This window comes from Agelaius tricolor, unplaced genomic scaffold (genome assembly GCF_023055355.1).
Source record: "Agelaius tricolor isolate 1412-34295 unplaced genomic scaffold, bAgeTri1.0.p SCAF_31, whole genome shotgun sequence".
Lineage (NCBI taxonomy): Eukaryota > Metazoa > Chordata > Aves > Passeriformes > Icteridae > Agelaius > Agelaius tricolor.
The window spans coordinates 3,387,575-3,401,305 of NW_027269291.1; the positions used below are offsets into that span (position 1 = coordinate 3,387,575).

Here is a 13,731-nt window from a genome sequence, read left to right on the forward strand (position 1 = left end):
TTCCCACCCAAATATTCCCTTCCCAAACCGTCCCTGGCACCCATTTCCCCCATTTAGCTCGGGAATTGTGGGAACAGCTGCAGCGGGACCGATTGGTGTCAGCTGTCCCCACCTGCTGCCATCAGCTGCCACCTGGGAGCAGCTCGGCAAAGTTCGAGTGCCCAAATTCCCAAAATTCGTGGAATCCCCAGTTCCAGGCAGGATCTGCCTCGGGGCCATCCTCTGGCGGTGGTGCCGGTAGATGGCAGAGGTGAAACCTTCCCAGCTGCTGGAAAACGCTGAGAATATCCCATTTTTTTCCCCCTCTCTGGCTGCTGGAAGGTGGCGTTTTAAGGGCGCTGCAACGCGTGATTTCTGAAGGGAGAGAAATTCCAGGCTCTGCTTCCCACTCCGGGAACCGAACGTGTCCGGAGCGAGCCCGAAATGTGAGGAGAAAAAAAAAACCCTCGATGTAAGAACGGGAAAAACCCACCAGGAATCTCCAGCCCGGGTCCTTGTCTGTCCCTTTATGCTCAGGAGCCGCTCCCCATGGATAATCCCGGCGGATGGGAGCAGGGAAAGGGAGCAGAGCCCGGCCCTTTGTGTGTCCCCATCCCTGTCCCGGTCATTCCCGGCCAGGAGCAGCCAGAAATTCCAGCCGGGCACAAGGGGGGCCCTAATGAGAGCTCAGCCAGGGAAAAAGGAAAAGGGAAAAGGGAAAAGGGAAAAGGGAAAAGGGAAGAGGGAAGAGGGAAAAGGGAAAAGGAAAAGGGAAGAGGGAAAAGGGAAAAGGAAAAGGGAAAAGGGAAGAGGGAAATGGGAAAAGGAAAAGGGAAAAGGGAAGAGGGAAGAGGGAAAAGGGAAGAGGGAAAAGGGAAGAGGGAAAAGGGAAAAGGGAAAAGGGAAGAGGGAAAAGGGAAGAGGGAAGAGGGAAAAGGGAAAAGGGAAAAGGGAAGAGGGAAGAGGGAGCTCTTTGATTCCCTGGAGCAGCCGGCGGGGCTGCAATGTCAGCCCGGCGCTGCTCCTGGTGAATTATTGATGGCTTTATTAATTAAAAATTAATTGTCATGAACTGCTCACTCCCAGTGCCTCAGGGAGTGCTTGGAAGGGACATTAAAGCCCATCCAGTGCCACCCCTGTCCCAGGGTGCTCCAAGCCCCATCCAGGCTGGCCTGGGACACCTCAGGGATGTTAGGTGGAAGTTTTTTGCCACATTTCCATCAAACAGGACTTTCCTTGCCAAAGGAGTGAAGCCCAGTCCTGCTTCCCTGCCCAGTTTGGGGTGAACTGGGAAATGCCACCAGCTTTGCTCCCTCCTTTTCCAGCTCCCCTTGGATCAGCTCAAAGGCTGACAGGATCCAGGTCCACACCAGGGATGGGGGCACTTGAGAAAAGGCTGATTTTCCTTTTGCTGCCAGATTTTAACAGCTGCACTGGAGAGGGGGTAAAAGGCAGGGCCAGGAGCAAATCCCCCGTGCCAGGGTGGCAGGGCTGGGTCCTGGCTGCAGCCTGGGATGTGTCCCTGCCCTCTGTGCCCTCTCCTGCCCTGGCTCCCTTTTCCCAGCCCTCCCCAGCTGCCAGCACGGAGCTGGGGCCTGCAGGAAGGGATTTCTCTGCAGAGCTGGCAGCTCCGTGAGGCCTGGGAGCCAGAGGAAAGGATCGTTCCTGCTTTCACACTCAGCTGAGTTTCCATTCCTCGCATTCCTCTTTCCTCACTCTGCCCTCATCCCCGCAGATGCCGGCTCCACACGCACGGCCTGAGGGAGGGGAGGTTGTTGAGAACGCGATTTGTGCCTGCAGAAATTCCTCCCGGAATGTTTCAGCCTCCTGATTCCCGGCTATATTTGGTGCTGGAGAGAGGGAGCAGCGTTTCCTCACCTCGGGGGCTCCGTGGGAGGATCCACCCTGGGCGGCTCCAGGAACGCCCCGGGGTGAAATCCCCAGCCTGGAGTTTCTCTCGGGAGTTTTCCTGGCAGGAAATTGCAGTGTGGAGCATTCAGCTGGCAGCACTGACCACAAAAAGCATTCCCAGGCTCTGAAATTTCTTTTTTCCCCTCTCCTGAAAGTCACAGCTGCCCATTCCAGCATTTCCTGGCCCCTGCTCTCCCTGGATCCTGTTCTCTCACACACTTGTGTGGTGCTTCCAGGGACAGCTGAAGGGGCACAAAGTTTTCCCCATTATGGATATTTCAAGTGTTTATTGCTTAAAAAAATATAAAGCCCTGGGAGATACCAGGAATGTGAAAATTCTGCCTTCTAGGAGGGTGAAACTTTCAGTCATTGCCTGCGAGTGGCGGTGGGAAAGCAGGGATGGATGCAGAGCTTCAAAACAGGACAGGAAAAATCCTCCTGATGCCCCAAACACCTCCCAGGCATCTCCAAGCAGGGGGAAAATGAAGCTCTGAAATGTTCTTTCCATCCCACAGAAATTTCCATTGTGTTAAAAGCTTCCCTTTTCCTATCCAAGGCCTCCTGGAGCTTCCCCAAACAGCAGAGAGGGACCCGAGGGAGCTGTGGGGACACTCAGGGAGGGGACAGGCTGCTGGGGACCCTTCCCCAGGACAGCCACTCGTGCTGGGGCACACAGAAGTGCCCTCAGGCTGGATTTCTGATCCCTGGCATTCCCGGGATGCTCTGGATCCCTCTGCCCTCCCAGCGTTTGTCCCTGGAGCCTCGTGTCCCCCGCCCCCATCCCTGCAGTGACACCAGAGCCATTCCCGTGTCATTCCTCTTTATTCCACTCCCTGAACATCGCTCAGCAAAAATAGAAGCCACTCCCTAAAAATGAAACCCAGACGAGCGGCCTCGGACCGAGGGGACACAAGGGGGGGACAGGACCCTTCCCACCCCCCTGGGGACACCGCGTGCGTCACCGGGAGCATCCCAGGTCCTGGCAGGGTGAAGGACACGGTCCTGGCAGGGTGAAGGACACGGGTCCTGGCAGGGTGAAGGACACAGGTCCTGGCAGGGTGAAGGACACAGGTCCTGACAGGGTGAAGGACACAGGTCCTGACAGGGTGAAGGACACGGTCCTGACAGGGTGAAGGACACGGTCCTGGCAGGGTGAAGGACACGGGTCCTGACAGGGTGAAGGACACAGGTCCTGACAGGGTGAAGGACACGGGTCCCAGCAGTGGGAAGGACACAGGTCCTGGCAGGGTGAAGGACACGGGTCCTGGCAGGGTGAAGGACACGGGTCCCGGCAGGGTGAAGGACACGGTCCTGACAGGGTGAAGGACACAGGTCCTGGCAGGGTGAAGGACACGGTCCTGACAGGGTGAAGGACACGGTCCTGGCAGGGGGTTTAGCCGGGTCCCGGCGGCGGGACAGCCCCTCGGAGCCCCCTCCCGTGTCCCCCCATTCCCGTTCCTGGCTCCGTGACCGCTCTGTGCTCCGTGCCGGGCTCGCAGAGGTTAACGCTGTTCCAGAAGGCTCCGAGGGACGCGCACCGGGCGGAGGCTGCGGGAGAGAAGGAGAAAGGAGAGGCCGGTGTGAGAGAGCCGGGCCTGGAGCTGCGGGAGAACCGGGGATGGAGCAGCTCCGTGCGGGAGAACAGGGGAGGGATGGAGCAGCTCCGTGCGGGAGAACAGGGGATGGATGGAGCAGCTCCGTGCGGGAGAACAGGGGAGGGATGGAGCAGCTCCGTGTGACGGAACAGGGAATGGATGGAGCAGCTCCGTGCGGGAGAACAGGGGATGGAGCAGCTCCATGTGACAGAACAGGGGATGGAGCAGCTCCGTGCGGGAGCAGCCGCCCCCGGCCCCGGGAGGCTCCTCTGGCTCCTGAGGATGACGCAGCCGGGATCCCGCCCGGTTTCTCCCCGAGCTGCTCCATTTCCCCCCGCTCGGAACAAAAGCCACCGGGCCGAGCTGCAGGAGCGGCTTTTCCAATAAACCCGGCGGCAGCTGCGCAGCGCCCGGGGCTGAGCGGCCTGGATTGGAAAATCACCCCCGGTGCCCCCTCCCAGCCCAGGCGGCCAAATCCAACAGCACCGACCCCTAAAGTGCCCCCTGCCCCCCTCCCGGCACAATCCTCCCCTGAAACTCGCACCTGGAGGGGCTCGGAGCTCACCTGGCCGCCGCTCGGGGGGCGAGGCCTCTGCTCAGCCGCATCCTCGGCGGCGCCGGCTCCTTAGAGCATGTAAATGATGTAGGACAGGACCACCAGGCCGATGATGGCGAAAAACATCAGGATGAAAATGTCCAGCATGGTGAGGGAGGGAGGGAGGAGGAGGCGGCGGCCGGGGCTGCGGGGCTCCGGGCAGCGCTGCTGGGCAGAGCCGCCCCCGCGTCCTCCCCTCCCCGCTCCGCTCAGGATGCAGAGACGATGCCGGAGCTGATGGAGCCGCTTTTCCTGCGGGAGATCAGGGGAGAAACCCCGGCGGGCAGCCGGGCTCGGCCCGGCCCTGGCGCCCGGGGCCGTCTGTCCCCATGGGGGCTGTTCTGTCCCCATAGGGGTTGTTCTGTCCCTCGGGTGTTGTTCTGTCCCATGGGGGTTGTTCTGTCCCTGCTGGGGTTGTTCTGTCCCGCGGGTGTTTTTCTGTCCCGTGGGTGTTGTTCTGTCCCCTCGAGGGTTGTTCTGTCCCATGAGGGTTGTTCTGTCCCGTGGGGGTTGTTCTGTCCCCTCGGATGTTGTTCTGTCCCCTCGAGGGTTGTTCTGTCCCGCGGGTGTTTTTCTGTCCCCTTTGGGGCTGTTCTGTCCCCTCGGGTGTTGTTCTGTCCCATGGGGGTTGTTCTGTCCCCTCGAGGGTTGTTCTGTCCCCATGGGGGTTGTTCTGTCCCCTCGGGTGTTGTTCTGTCCCCTCGGGTGTTGTTCTGTCCCCACAGGGGTTGTTCTGTCCCCGCTGGGGTTGTTCTGTCCTGTGGGTGTTGTTCTGTCCCCATGGGTGTTGTTCTGTCCCATGAGGGTTGTTCTGTCCCCTCGGGAGTTGTTCTGTCCCCATGGGGGTTGTTCTGTCCCGCGGGTGTTTTTCTGTCCCCATAGGGGTTGTTCTGTCCCCTCGGGTGTTGTTCTGTCCCCTCGGGGGTTGTTCTGTCCCCACTGGGGTTGTTCTGTCCCATGGGGGTTGTTCTGCCCCTGCTGGGGTTGTTCTGTCCCGCGGGTGTTTTTCTGTCCCGCGGGTGTTTTTCTGTCCCCTTTGGGGCTGTTCTGTCCCCTCGGGTGTTGTTCTGTCCCCACTGGGGTTGTTCTGTCCCCGCTGGGGTTGTTCTGTCCTTGCTCCTTCCTCCCCAAAACGCTTCAGGGGATGCCCACGGGGATGTGCCCCCAACCCCATCCTTTGGGGAAAGGAGGAAAAACGAGAAAATGAGTGCGGTCCCCACCCTGAAATCACCTTGGCTGGTGCTGCTGGGGTGCCCCAGCGCCGCCCTTTGCCTCCCCCGGCACCACTGCTTTGTTTTCCTCGCTTTTTTGAGCTGCTGATCAACACCATCCCTCCCCAGACACCCGCCAGCTGTTCATTAAACCCCGCTGGAAATCCCACCTGCGTTCCCAGCGCTCCAGGGAAAGCCCTCGGCTGAGGTGGGGCTCCAAAACATCCAAAGGCAGGGGATAAGCCGAGGAGCTGCAGCCCAGGAGGATCCCCAGCTGTGCCCCAAACCCCAGTTCTGGAAGCCTCCCCTTGTCCCAACCAAACAGGAAAAATGGCTGGAAAAGCGGCCACAATCAAAGCCAGCACGATCAGCAGGTAAAAATTAAACTTTTATTTTCAATTCCGAGTAAACCAGCAAGAGAATCGATGGTCGGGTTGTTCCATTCCGTGGGTTTTCTTTCTTTTGGATAAAAAGGCCAAATAATTTTGTAAAAAATTTTTTGTTTTTTTCCTGGTGGGTGCTCAACCCAGGAAGGAGGACACAAGGACAAAACCCCAATTAAGCAACAGATCCCGAGGAAAACACGTTCTAAGCTCAGCACTGAGACACAACCAGGGAAGCTGGGATGGACAAGGTCTATTTTACACGTGATGAGAAGCAATTACTCAGCTTTTTAATTGTTCTTCTTCCTTGTAATTTCTTTTTTTTTTTTTAACTCATTTATTTATTTATTTATTTTAAATACAGGTTTAGGTGCTTTTCAGCTATGAAAAAAAAAGGCAAAAAAGTGCATAAAGTTGAGAGAAAAGGCAGAAATCAAGCAGTAAGAGGTTTTGTTTCCCATGGCGGGGGTGAAAGGAGCATGGGAGGGGAGAATTTAGGGACAATGATTTTGAGGGAGGATTAAAAAAAAGATCTGTATCCCAAAAGGGAATTTCCTGTGTTATTTGGTCCATTAAAAAAGGGTTTATTCACATTGAGGCTCCCTCCCCCATTCCCAGACAAGAACGTGATTAAGAAGAGGATTCAGCAGGGAGAGGAGGCTCCCCCTGCCCTTGTGCTCCCTGTTTTAGCACCAGCCGGGATTCCCAGCCCAGGCAGCCCATCCTGGCTGCTCCTGCCCCTCTGTCACCCCAAATCCCTGTCCCCACCCCACTGCAGCCACAATTCCCTTTTCCCAGCGTGACTCTGCCCCAGTCCCAGCCCCCGAGGAAGGGAGGTGTCCCCAGCAGGACCAAGGAATGTCTCACTTGCCTGCTTTGGTCCCTTATTCCCGATTTTCCTGTGGAAATAACAAAAGTGGAGCTTCCCCCTGGGAGCCTCCCGGCTGGGGGACAACCCCACTGTCCCCTGGAACCCCATTGTCCCCAGGTCCTGGCACGGGGACCCTGCAGAGGTTCCTGCTCCTCCCTCCCTGCCCAGTTCCAGTTTAACCCGGCCCTGATCCTCCCCAGGAGCTCTGGAGGAGAAGGGGACAGGGATGTGCTTTGACGTTTTGGTCCATGACATGATCCCAAAGTGGTCCCAAAAAGCTGCCACCAGCACTGGGAATGAGAGGTGTGGGCTGGCTGGGGGTGTCACAGCACCAAGGGGACAATGACCCGGGATGGGCCCACAGGGGTGGCAGCACTCAGCAGCAGCAGGAGGAGGAGAAAAGCAGGAAAATTCTGGGTGGGGAGAAAAGGCTCCCCCAGGGGACCCCAGAGTGAGCTGATCCCAGTCTGGGGGGGCTGATCCCAATCTGGGGGGCTGATCCCAATCTGGGGGGCTCATCCCAGCTCCAGAGGCCTCATCCCAATCCAGGCCTCCAGCCAGGACAAGCCCCAGGGCTGCTCCTGCTCCGGAGGGCTCAGGACAGCCCAGGCCGAGGCAGGAGCAGCCAGAGCAGAGAGATTTTGTTGGAGATTTGAGCTCCAAACTTTCCTGCTCTGGGCACTGAAGGGAGTGAGCATTGAGGGCAGCCAGGAGCAGGATGAGCCAGAGCTGCCAGCCCACCCCGAGCCCCCCTTGCTTCCCCCACCCCACAGTGGGAATTTGGTCCTGAATTTGGCCTCTCCCTCCCTTTTCCTGGCATCCCGGTGGCTCCAGAGGCTCCCCACACCGGGAGGGCAGGACAGGAAGGACAGGGGGACAAACGCCCTGGGAGCTTTGATCCCCACCCCGCAAGGGGACACGGGGACGCGGCTCGGAGGGGCGGAGCGGGCGGGGAGGGGACAAGAGCCGCACCCACGGGGAGGGGACACGGGGCAGGGCTCAGATGGCCTCCACGTAGTTGGCCGGGAGCATGCCCGTGTCCCCCGTGCGCTCCACCGTGCCGTACATCCAGCCGTCATCGATCTGCTGCACGTTGATGATGGTGTCCCCGTCCTGGAAGGACACCTCGTCCTCGTCCGCCGCGTTGTAGTCATAGACGGCACGGAAACGCTTCTGTGGGGACACGGGGACATGGTCACAGCCCCAGGGGGCAGCGGGGTCATTGTCACAGCGCCGGAGGACACGGGGGTGGGTCATTGTCACAGCCCCAGGGGACACTGGCACAGCCCCTCCCTGGGGACAGAGGGGTCACAGCCCCTCTCCAGGGACAAGCTGGGAGCTGGATCTGGGCGGGTCCCAGTGCCCAAAACTGAGCATCCAACACCCCCAAAAACGAGCATCCAAACCCCCAAAACCAAGCATCCAACACCTGCCAAACTGAGCATCCAACCCCCCCAAAAACGAGCATCCAACACCCCCCAAACCAAGCATCCAACACCCCCAAAAACGAGCATCCAACCCCCCAAACTGAGCATCCAACCCCGCCCAAACCGAGCATCCAAACCCCCCAAAAAATGAGCATCCAACCCCCCAAACTGAGCATCCAACCCCCCAAAAACGGGCATCCAAACCCCCCAAGACTGAGCATCCAACCCCCCCAAGACTGAGCATCCAACCCCCCCAAAAACGAGCATCCAACACCCCCCAAACCGAGCATCCAAACCCCCAAAAACTGAGCATCTAAGCCCCCAAACTGAGCATCCACCACCCCCCAAAACCGAGCATCCAACTCCCCAAAATGGCTTCTCCTGGGGCTGAAGGAGCAGAGGGACCCCTGGGGTGGGAACTGGGGGCCTGAGGGAACCCTGGGATCGCCAGGGTGGGGGATTTGGGCTCTGGGCTGAACTCACCCCCCCTCCGGCCGGGGCGTTGCGCTGTGAGGAGGCCGGAGTTGGCTCCTTGTAGCCGTAGGACTGGGATGGAGGCGGCTGCTGCTGCTGGTAAACTGGGGAGGGACAGGGGTGAACTGGGATGGGGAGGGACAGGGGGTGAACTGGGATGGGGAGGGACAGGGGATCCTGCACTGGGATTTGAGTGGATCCATGAACTGGGATTTGGGTGGATCCTGCACTGAGATTTGGGTGGATCTATGAACTGGGATTTGGGTGGATCCTGCACTGGGATGTGAAGGGAAGGATGAATTCAGGAACTAGGATGTGGGTGGATCCATGAACTGGGATTTGGAAGAATCCTGCACTGGGATTTGGAAGGAAGGATGGATCCTGCACTGGGGTTTGAGTAGATTCTGCCCTGGGATGTGAGTGGATCCACGGACTGGGATTTGGAGGGAAGGATGGATCCTGCACTGGGGTTTGGCTGGATCCATGCACTGGGATGTGAGTGGATCCTACACTAGGTTTTGAGTGGATCCATTAACTGGGATATGAGTGTATCCATGAACTGGGATTTGGAAGAATCTTGCACTGGGATTTGGAAGGAAGGATGGATCCTGCACTGGGATTTGGAGGGAAGGACGGATCCTGCACTGGGATTTTGGGATGCGGGGATGCCGAGGAGCCCCGGGGCTGTGCCCACCCCACCTGTGGCTCCGGGCTGGCCGTGCTGCTGCTGCTGCTGCTGCTCTGCTCTCCGGTAGGCGCCGCTCTCCGGGGAATTCCGGCGCTCCGGCTCCGAGCCCTCGCTGGGGCTGGGCCCCATCCGGCTCCGCTCGAACTCCTCGTGGTACTTGATCTGCAGGGAGGGGGGCACAGCTCAGAGCCCGGCCCTGCTGCAGCAGCTGCTCCAGGGAAAAGGGGCTGGGACAGGGAAATGGCCTCGGGGCAGGTTTGGATTGGAAATGAGGGAGAATTCCTTCAGAAAAGGGAGTCACCGTCCCTGGAAGGGTTGAAAGCCCATGGGCTGCTGGTTAATGCTGGGTTAATGCTGGACTCGATGGCTTTTCCAGCCTGAAGGATTCTCATCCCAGCTCAGCTCTTTTTGCCACCCCAGCAAACCCCAGAGGCTCCTTCCCCACTCCCCCTCTGCTCAGAGCAGCTCCAGGCACACACGGGACAGGACAGGACAGGAGGAGCTTTCTGTGCCCTGTGGGTGGGGTGAGGAACTGAGAGGAATTGTTTCAGGATGAGATTGAGCCCCAGATGCACCTCCCAAACCAGGGGAACACGGAGCAAAATCCCCTTTGGGAATTCTGGTGTGCAACCCCCAATGCCAGGGGGACACAGGAGGGAAGGGTTAACCCAACCACGGGAGTGTGAGGGTAAAAATTACCAATTAACTCCTTGCTGTTAATGAGTGCATTCCCACCGGGAAGCAGCTGGAGCCTGGCAATGTGCCCTGGTTAAACAGTGATGGACTGGAGGGCACTGGGAGCTGGGCATGGCTGGAGCAGAGAGAACCTGGGCAGCCCTGGGAGGCTGGGACAGCCCAGGGACAGATAAGGGATAAAGGGCAGCACCAGGAAGAGCCTTGGGAACAATCAGGATCAGCCCCAGGACAGCCCTGGGACAGATCTGGGAACAGGGACAGCCCTCAGGATGGGCTCAGGAACAGGAACAGCCCCAAAACAGCCTCAGGAAGAGCCCCAGGACAGGTTCAGGAGCAGGGACAGCCACAGGAACAAGGACAGGAGCAGGGACAGCCTCAGAAACAGCCCCAGGAGCAGAAACAGCCCCCAGGACATGTTGAGGATCAGGAACAGCTCCAGGAACAGCCCCAAGAACAGCCCCAGGAGCAGCTCCAGGAGCAGAAACAGCCCCCAGGACAGGTTGAGGATCAGGAACAACCCCCCAGGAGCAGGGACAGCCCCCAGGAGGAGCTCCAGGATGGGCTCAGGAACAGCCCCAGGAGCATCCAGGTTCAGGATGAGGAACAGCCTCAGGAGCAGGGACAACTCCAGGAACAAGAATAGGAACAGGCTCAGGAACAGCCCCAGGAGCAAGAACAGGAGCAGGAGCAGCCCCAGGATGGGCTCAGGAACAACCCCAGGAGCAGAAACAGCCCCAGGAGCAGGAGCAGCCCCAGGATGGGCTCAGGCCATGCCCCAGGAGCAGGAGCAGCCCCAGGAGCAAGAACAGCCCCAGGCTGGGCTCAGGCCATGCCCCAGGAGCAAGAACAGGAGCAGGAACAGGAGCAGGATGGGCTCAGGAACAGCCCTGGGATGGGCTCAGGCCATGCCCCAGGAGCAGGAGCAGCCCCAGGCTGGGCTCAGGCCATGCCCCAGGAGCAGAAACAGCCCCAGGAGCAGGAGCAGCCCTAGGCTGGGCTCAGGCCATGCCCCAGCCCCATTCCCAGCAGGGTTTTCCCCACCTGTCCCCACCCCGAGGCCGTTTTTGGGCAGGGCCGGGCTGGCCCCACCTCCCCTGGCCCTGGGGACAGCGCTGGTGGCTGTGGCTCCCTAAGTGGGTCAGGGCCACCCGGGCTGGCAGCCAGGCACGGAAGCTGCTGGAAACGCTGGCAGAGGGTGAGGGGCAGGGCAGGGCCACCGGGGCTGGGCCCAGGGCAGCTCTGTGCTGTCATTTCATGGCCCCAAACCCAGCCCTGGTGAAGCTGCCGGCTCAGAGCTGCCCCAGGGAGAATCTTCCAGCTTGGACCCCACTCCCTGCCTGGGGTTTGGTGAACCCATCACATCCCGGGGATGCACAAATGGGAGCAGAAAAAGGGGGAATAAAAATCCCACTGGGTGGTTTTTGTGTGAGCTCCTGCCGTGGGCACCATCTCCCTGCATTGCAAACCTCTTCCATTCTCCTGGGACCATCTCCCTGAGCATTCCTGAGCCTCCCTGTCCATCCCAGAGCTTTCCTGAGCATTCCTGAACATCCCAGAGCCTCCCTGAGCATTCCTGAACATCCCAGAGCCTCCCTGTCCATCCCAGAGCCTCCCTGAGCATTCCTGAACATCCCAGAGCCTCCCTGAGCATCTCAGAGCATTCCTGAGCATTCCTGTCCATCCCAGAGCCTCCCTGAGCACCTCAGAGCATTCCTGAGCCTCCCTGTCCATCCCAGAGCTTCCCTGAGCATTCCTGTACATCCCAGAGCCTCCCTGAGCATTCCTGAACATCCCTGAGCCCCCCTGAGCATCCCTGTCCATCCCAGAGACTCCCTGAGCATTCCTGAACGTCCCTGTCCATCCCAGAGCCTCCCTGAGCATCCCAGAGCCTCCCTGAGCATTCCTGTCCATCCCAGAGCCTCCCTGAGCATTCCTGTCCATCCCAGAGCTTCCCTGAGCATTCCTGAACATCCCAGAGCCTCCCTGAGCATTCCTGAACATCCCTGAGCCCCCCTGAGCATCCCTGTCCATCCCAGAGCCTCCCTGAGCATTCCTGAACGTCCCTGTCCATCCCAGAGCCTCCCTGAGCATCCCAGAGCCTCCCTGAGCATTCCTGTCCATCCCAGAGCCTCCCTGAGCATTCCTGTCCATCCCTGAGCACCTCAGAGCATTCCTGACCATCCCTGTCTATCCCTGCCCATCCCTGAGTATTCCTGAGCCTCCCTGTCTATCCCAGAGCTTCTCTGAGCATTCCTGAACGTCCCTGTCCATCCTTGAGCATTCCTGAACATCCCTGAGCACCTCAGAGCATTCCTGTCCATCCCAGAGCCTCCCTGAGGATTCCTGTCTATCCCTGCCCATCCCTGTAAGAGATTTGATCAAGAGATTTGATCATTTTGATACCCTTGGCAAAAATAAATGGAACTTTGCAAATCAGACCCAGATTGCAGGAATATTAAATCAGACAGGTTTACCAGGAAGCCTCATTAAGCCCTGCAAGCAAGAGATGTTGTTAGATGCATCAGTTTGTGTGTGTGATTTTAACCTCATCACTGTAGTAAACATTACTAGTCTCCCTAAAATGACTAATAAGTAATTAATGGTCTCCCTAAAATTATTATTAAGTAATTGGAAGTGTCCCTAAAATGACTATTAAGTAGTGAATAGTCTCCCTAAAATGACTATTAAATAATGAATAGTGTCCCTAAAATTACTATGAAATTTCCCTAGAATTACTATGAAATTTCCCTAGAATTGCTATGAAATCTCCCTAAAATTACTATGAAATTTCCTTAAAATTACTATTAAACAATCAATAGTCTCCCTAAAATGACTATGAAATTTCCCTAAAATTACTATGAAATTTCCCTGGAATTACTATGAAATTTCCCTAATATGACTATGAAATTTCCTTAAAATGACTATTAAATAATGAATAGTCTCCCTAAAATTACTATGAAATCTCCCTAAAATTACTATGAAATTTCCCTAAAATAATAGTAATTTTAGAGAAATTTCATAGTAATTTTAGGGAGACTTTAGAGTAAAGTCTCCCTAAAATGACTATTAAATAATGAATAGTCTCCCTAAAATTGCTATGAAATCTCCCTAAAATTGCTATGAAGTAATGAATAGTCTCCCTAAAATTACTATGAAATGTCCCTAAAATAATAGTAATTTTAGGGAAATTACTATGAAATTTCCCTAAAATTACTATTAAATAATGAATAGTCTCCCTAAAATTACTATTAAATAGTGAATGGTCTCCCTAAAATTACTATGAAATCTCCCTAAAATTACTATTAAATAATGAATAGTCTCCCTAAAATTACTATGAAATTTCCCTAAAATAATAGTAATTTTAGGGAAATTTCATAGTAATTTTAGGGAGACTTAATAGTAAAGTCTCCCTAAAATGACTATTAAATAATGCATAGTCTCCCTAAAATGACTATTAAATAATGCATAGTCTCCCTAAAATTGCTATGAAATCTCCCTAAAATTGCTATGAAACCTCCCTAAAATTGCTATGAAATCTCCCTAAAATTGCTATTAAATAATGAATAGTCTCCCTAAAATTACTATGAAATCTCCCTAAAATTACTATTAAGTCTCCCTAAAATTACTATTAAATAATGAATAGTCTCCCTAAAATTACTATTAAATAATGAATAGTCTCCCTAAAATTACTATGAAATCTCCCTAAAATAATAGTAAAAATTACTATTCTTTTAGGGAAATTTCATAGTAATTTTAGGGAGACTTAATAGTAAAGTCTCCCTAAAATGACTATTGAATAATGAATAGTCTCCCTAAAATTACTATGAAATCTCCCTAAAATCACTATGAAATCTCCCTAAAATTGCTATGAAATCTCCCTAAAATTGCTATGAAGTAATGA

The 13,731-nt window shown here is 55.7% G+C and overlaps 1 protein-coding gene and 2 long non-coding RNA genes across 4 annotated transcripts in view; 1 reads left to right on the forward strand and 2 right to left on the reverse strand.

The window, feature by feature from the left end:
* Positions 1–2,693: 2,693 nt before the first annotated feature.
* On the reverse strand, positions 2,694–5,364 carry LOC139601772 (uncharacterized). The gene is made up of 2 exons (XR_011683017.1): positions 4,051–5,364; positions 2,694–3,438 (listed from the first exon to the last, which is right to left on the reverse strand). It is a non-coding gene; the product is annotated as an uncharacterized lncRNA (long non-coding RNA).
* On the forward strand, positions 3,042–5,836 carry LOC139601773 (uncharacterized). Its single transcript, XR_011683018.1, has 2 exons — positions 3,042–3,162; positions 3,256–5,836. It is a non-coding gene; the product is annotated as an uncharacterized lncRNA (long non-coding RNA).
* LASP1 (LIM and SH3 protein 1) overlaps positions 5,661–13,731 on the reverse strand; it is a 32,665-nt gene continuing 24,594 nt past the window's right edge. The window contains exons 5-7 of one of the 2 annotated variants that reach the window (XM_071451038.1): positions 9,146–9,296; positions 8,456–8,550; positions 5,661–7,718 (exon numbers count right to left, since the gene is read on the reverse strand). In XM_071451038.1, coding sequence (XP_071307139.1) covers positions 7,545–7,718; positions 8,456–8,550; positions 9,146–9,296 — 420 coding nt within the window. In that variant the 3' untranslated portion in view covers positions 5,661–7,544. Of the gene's footprint in view, positions 7,719–8,455; positions 8,551–8,581; positions 8,880–9,060; positions 9,297–13,731 lie in introns of those variants that run through there. The other variant, XM_071451037.1, reaches the window with a different exon arrangement.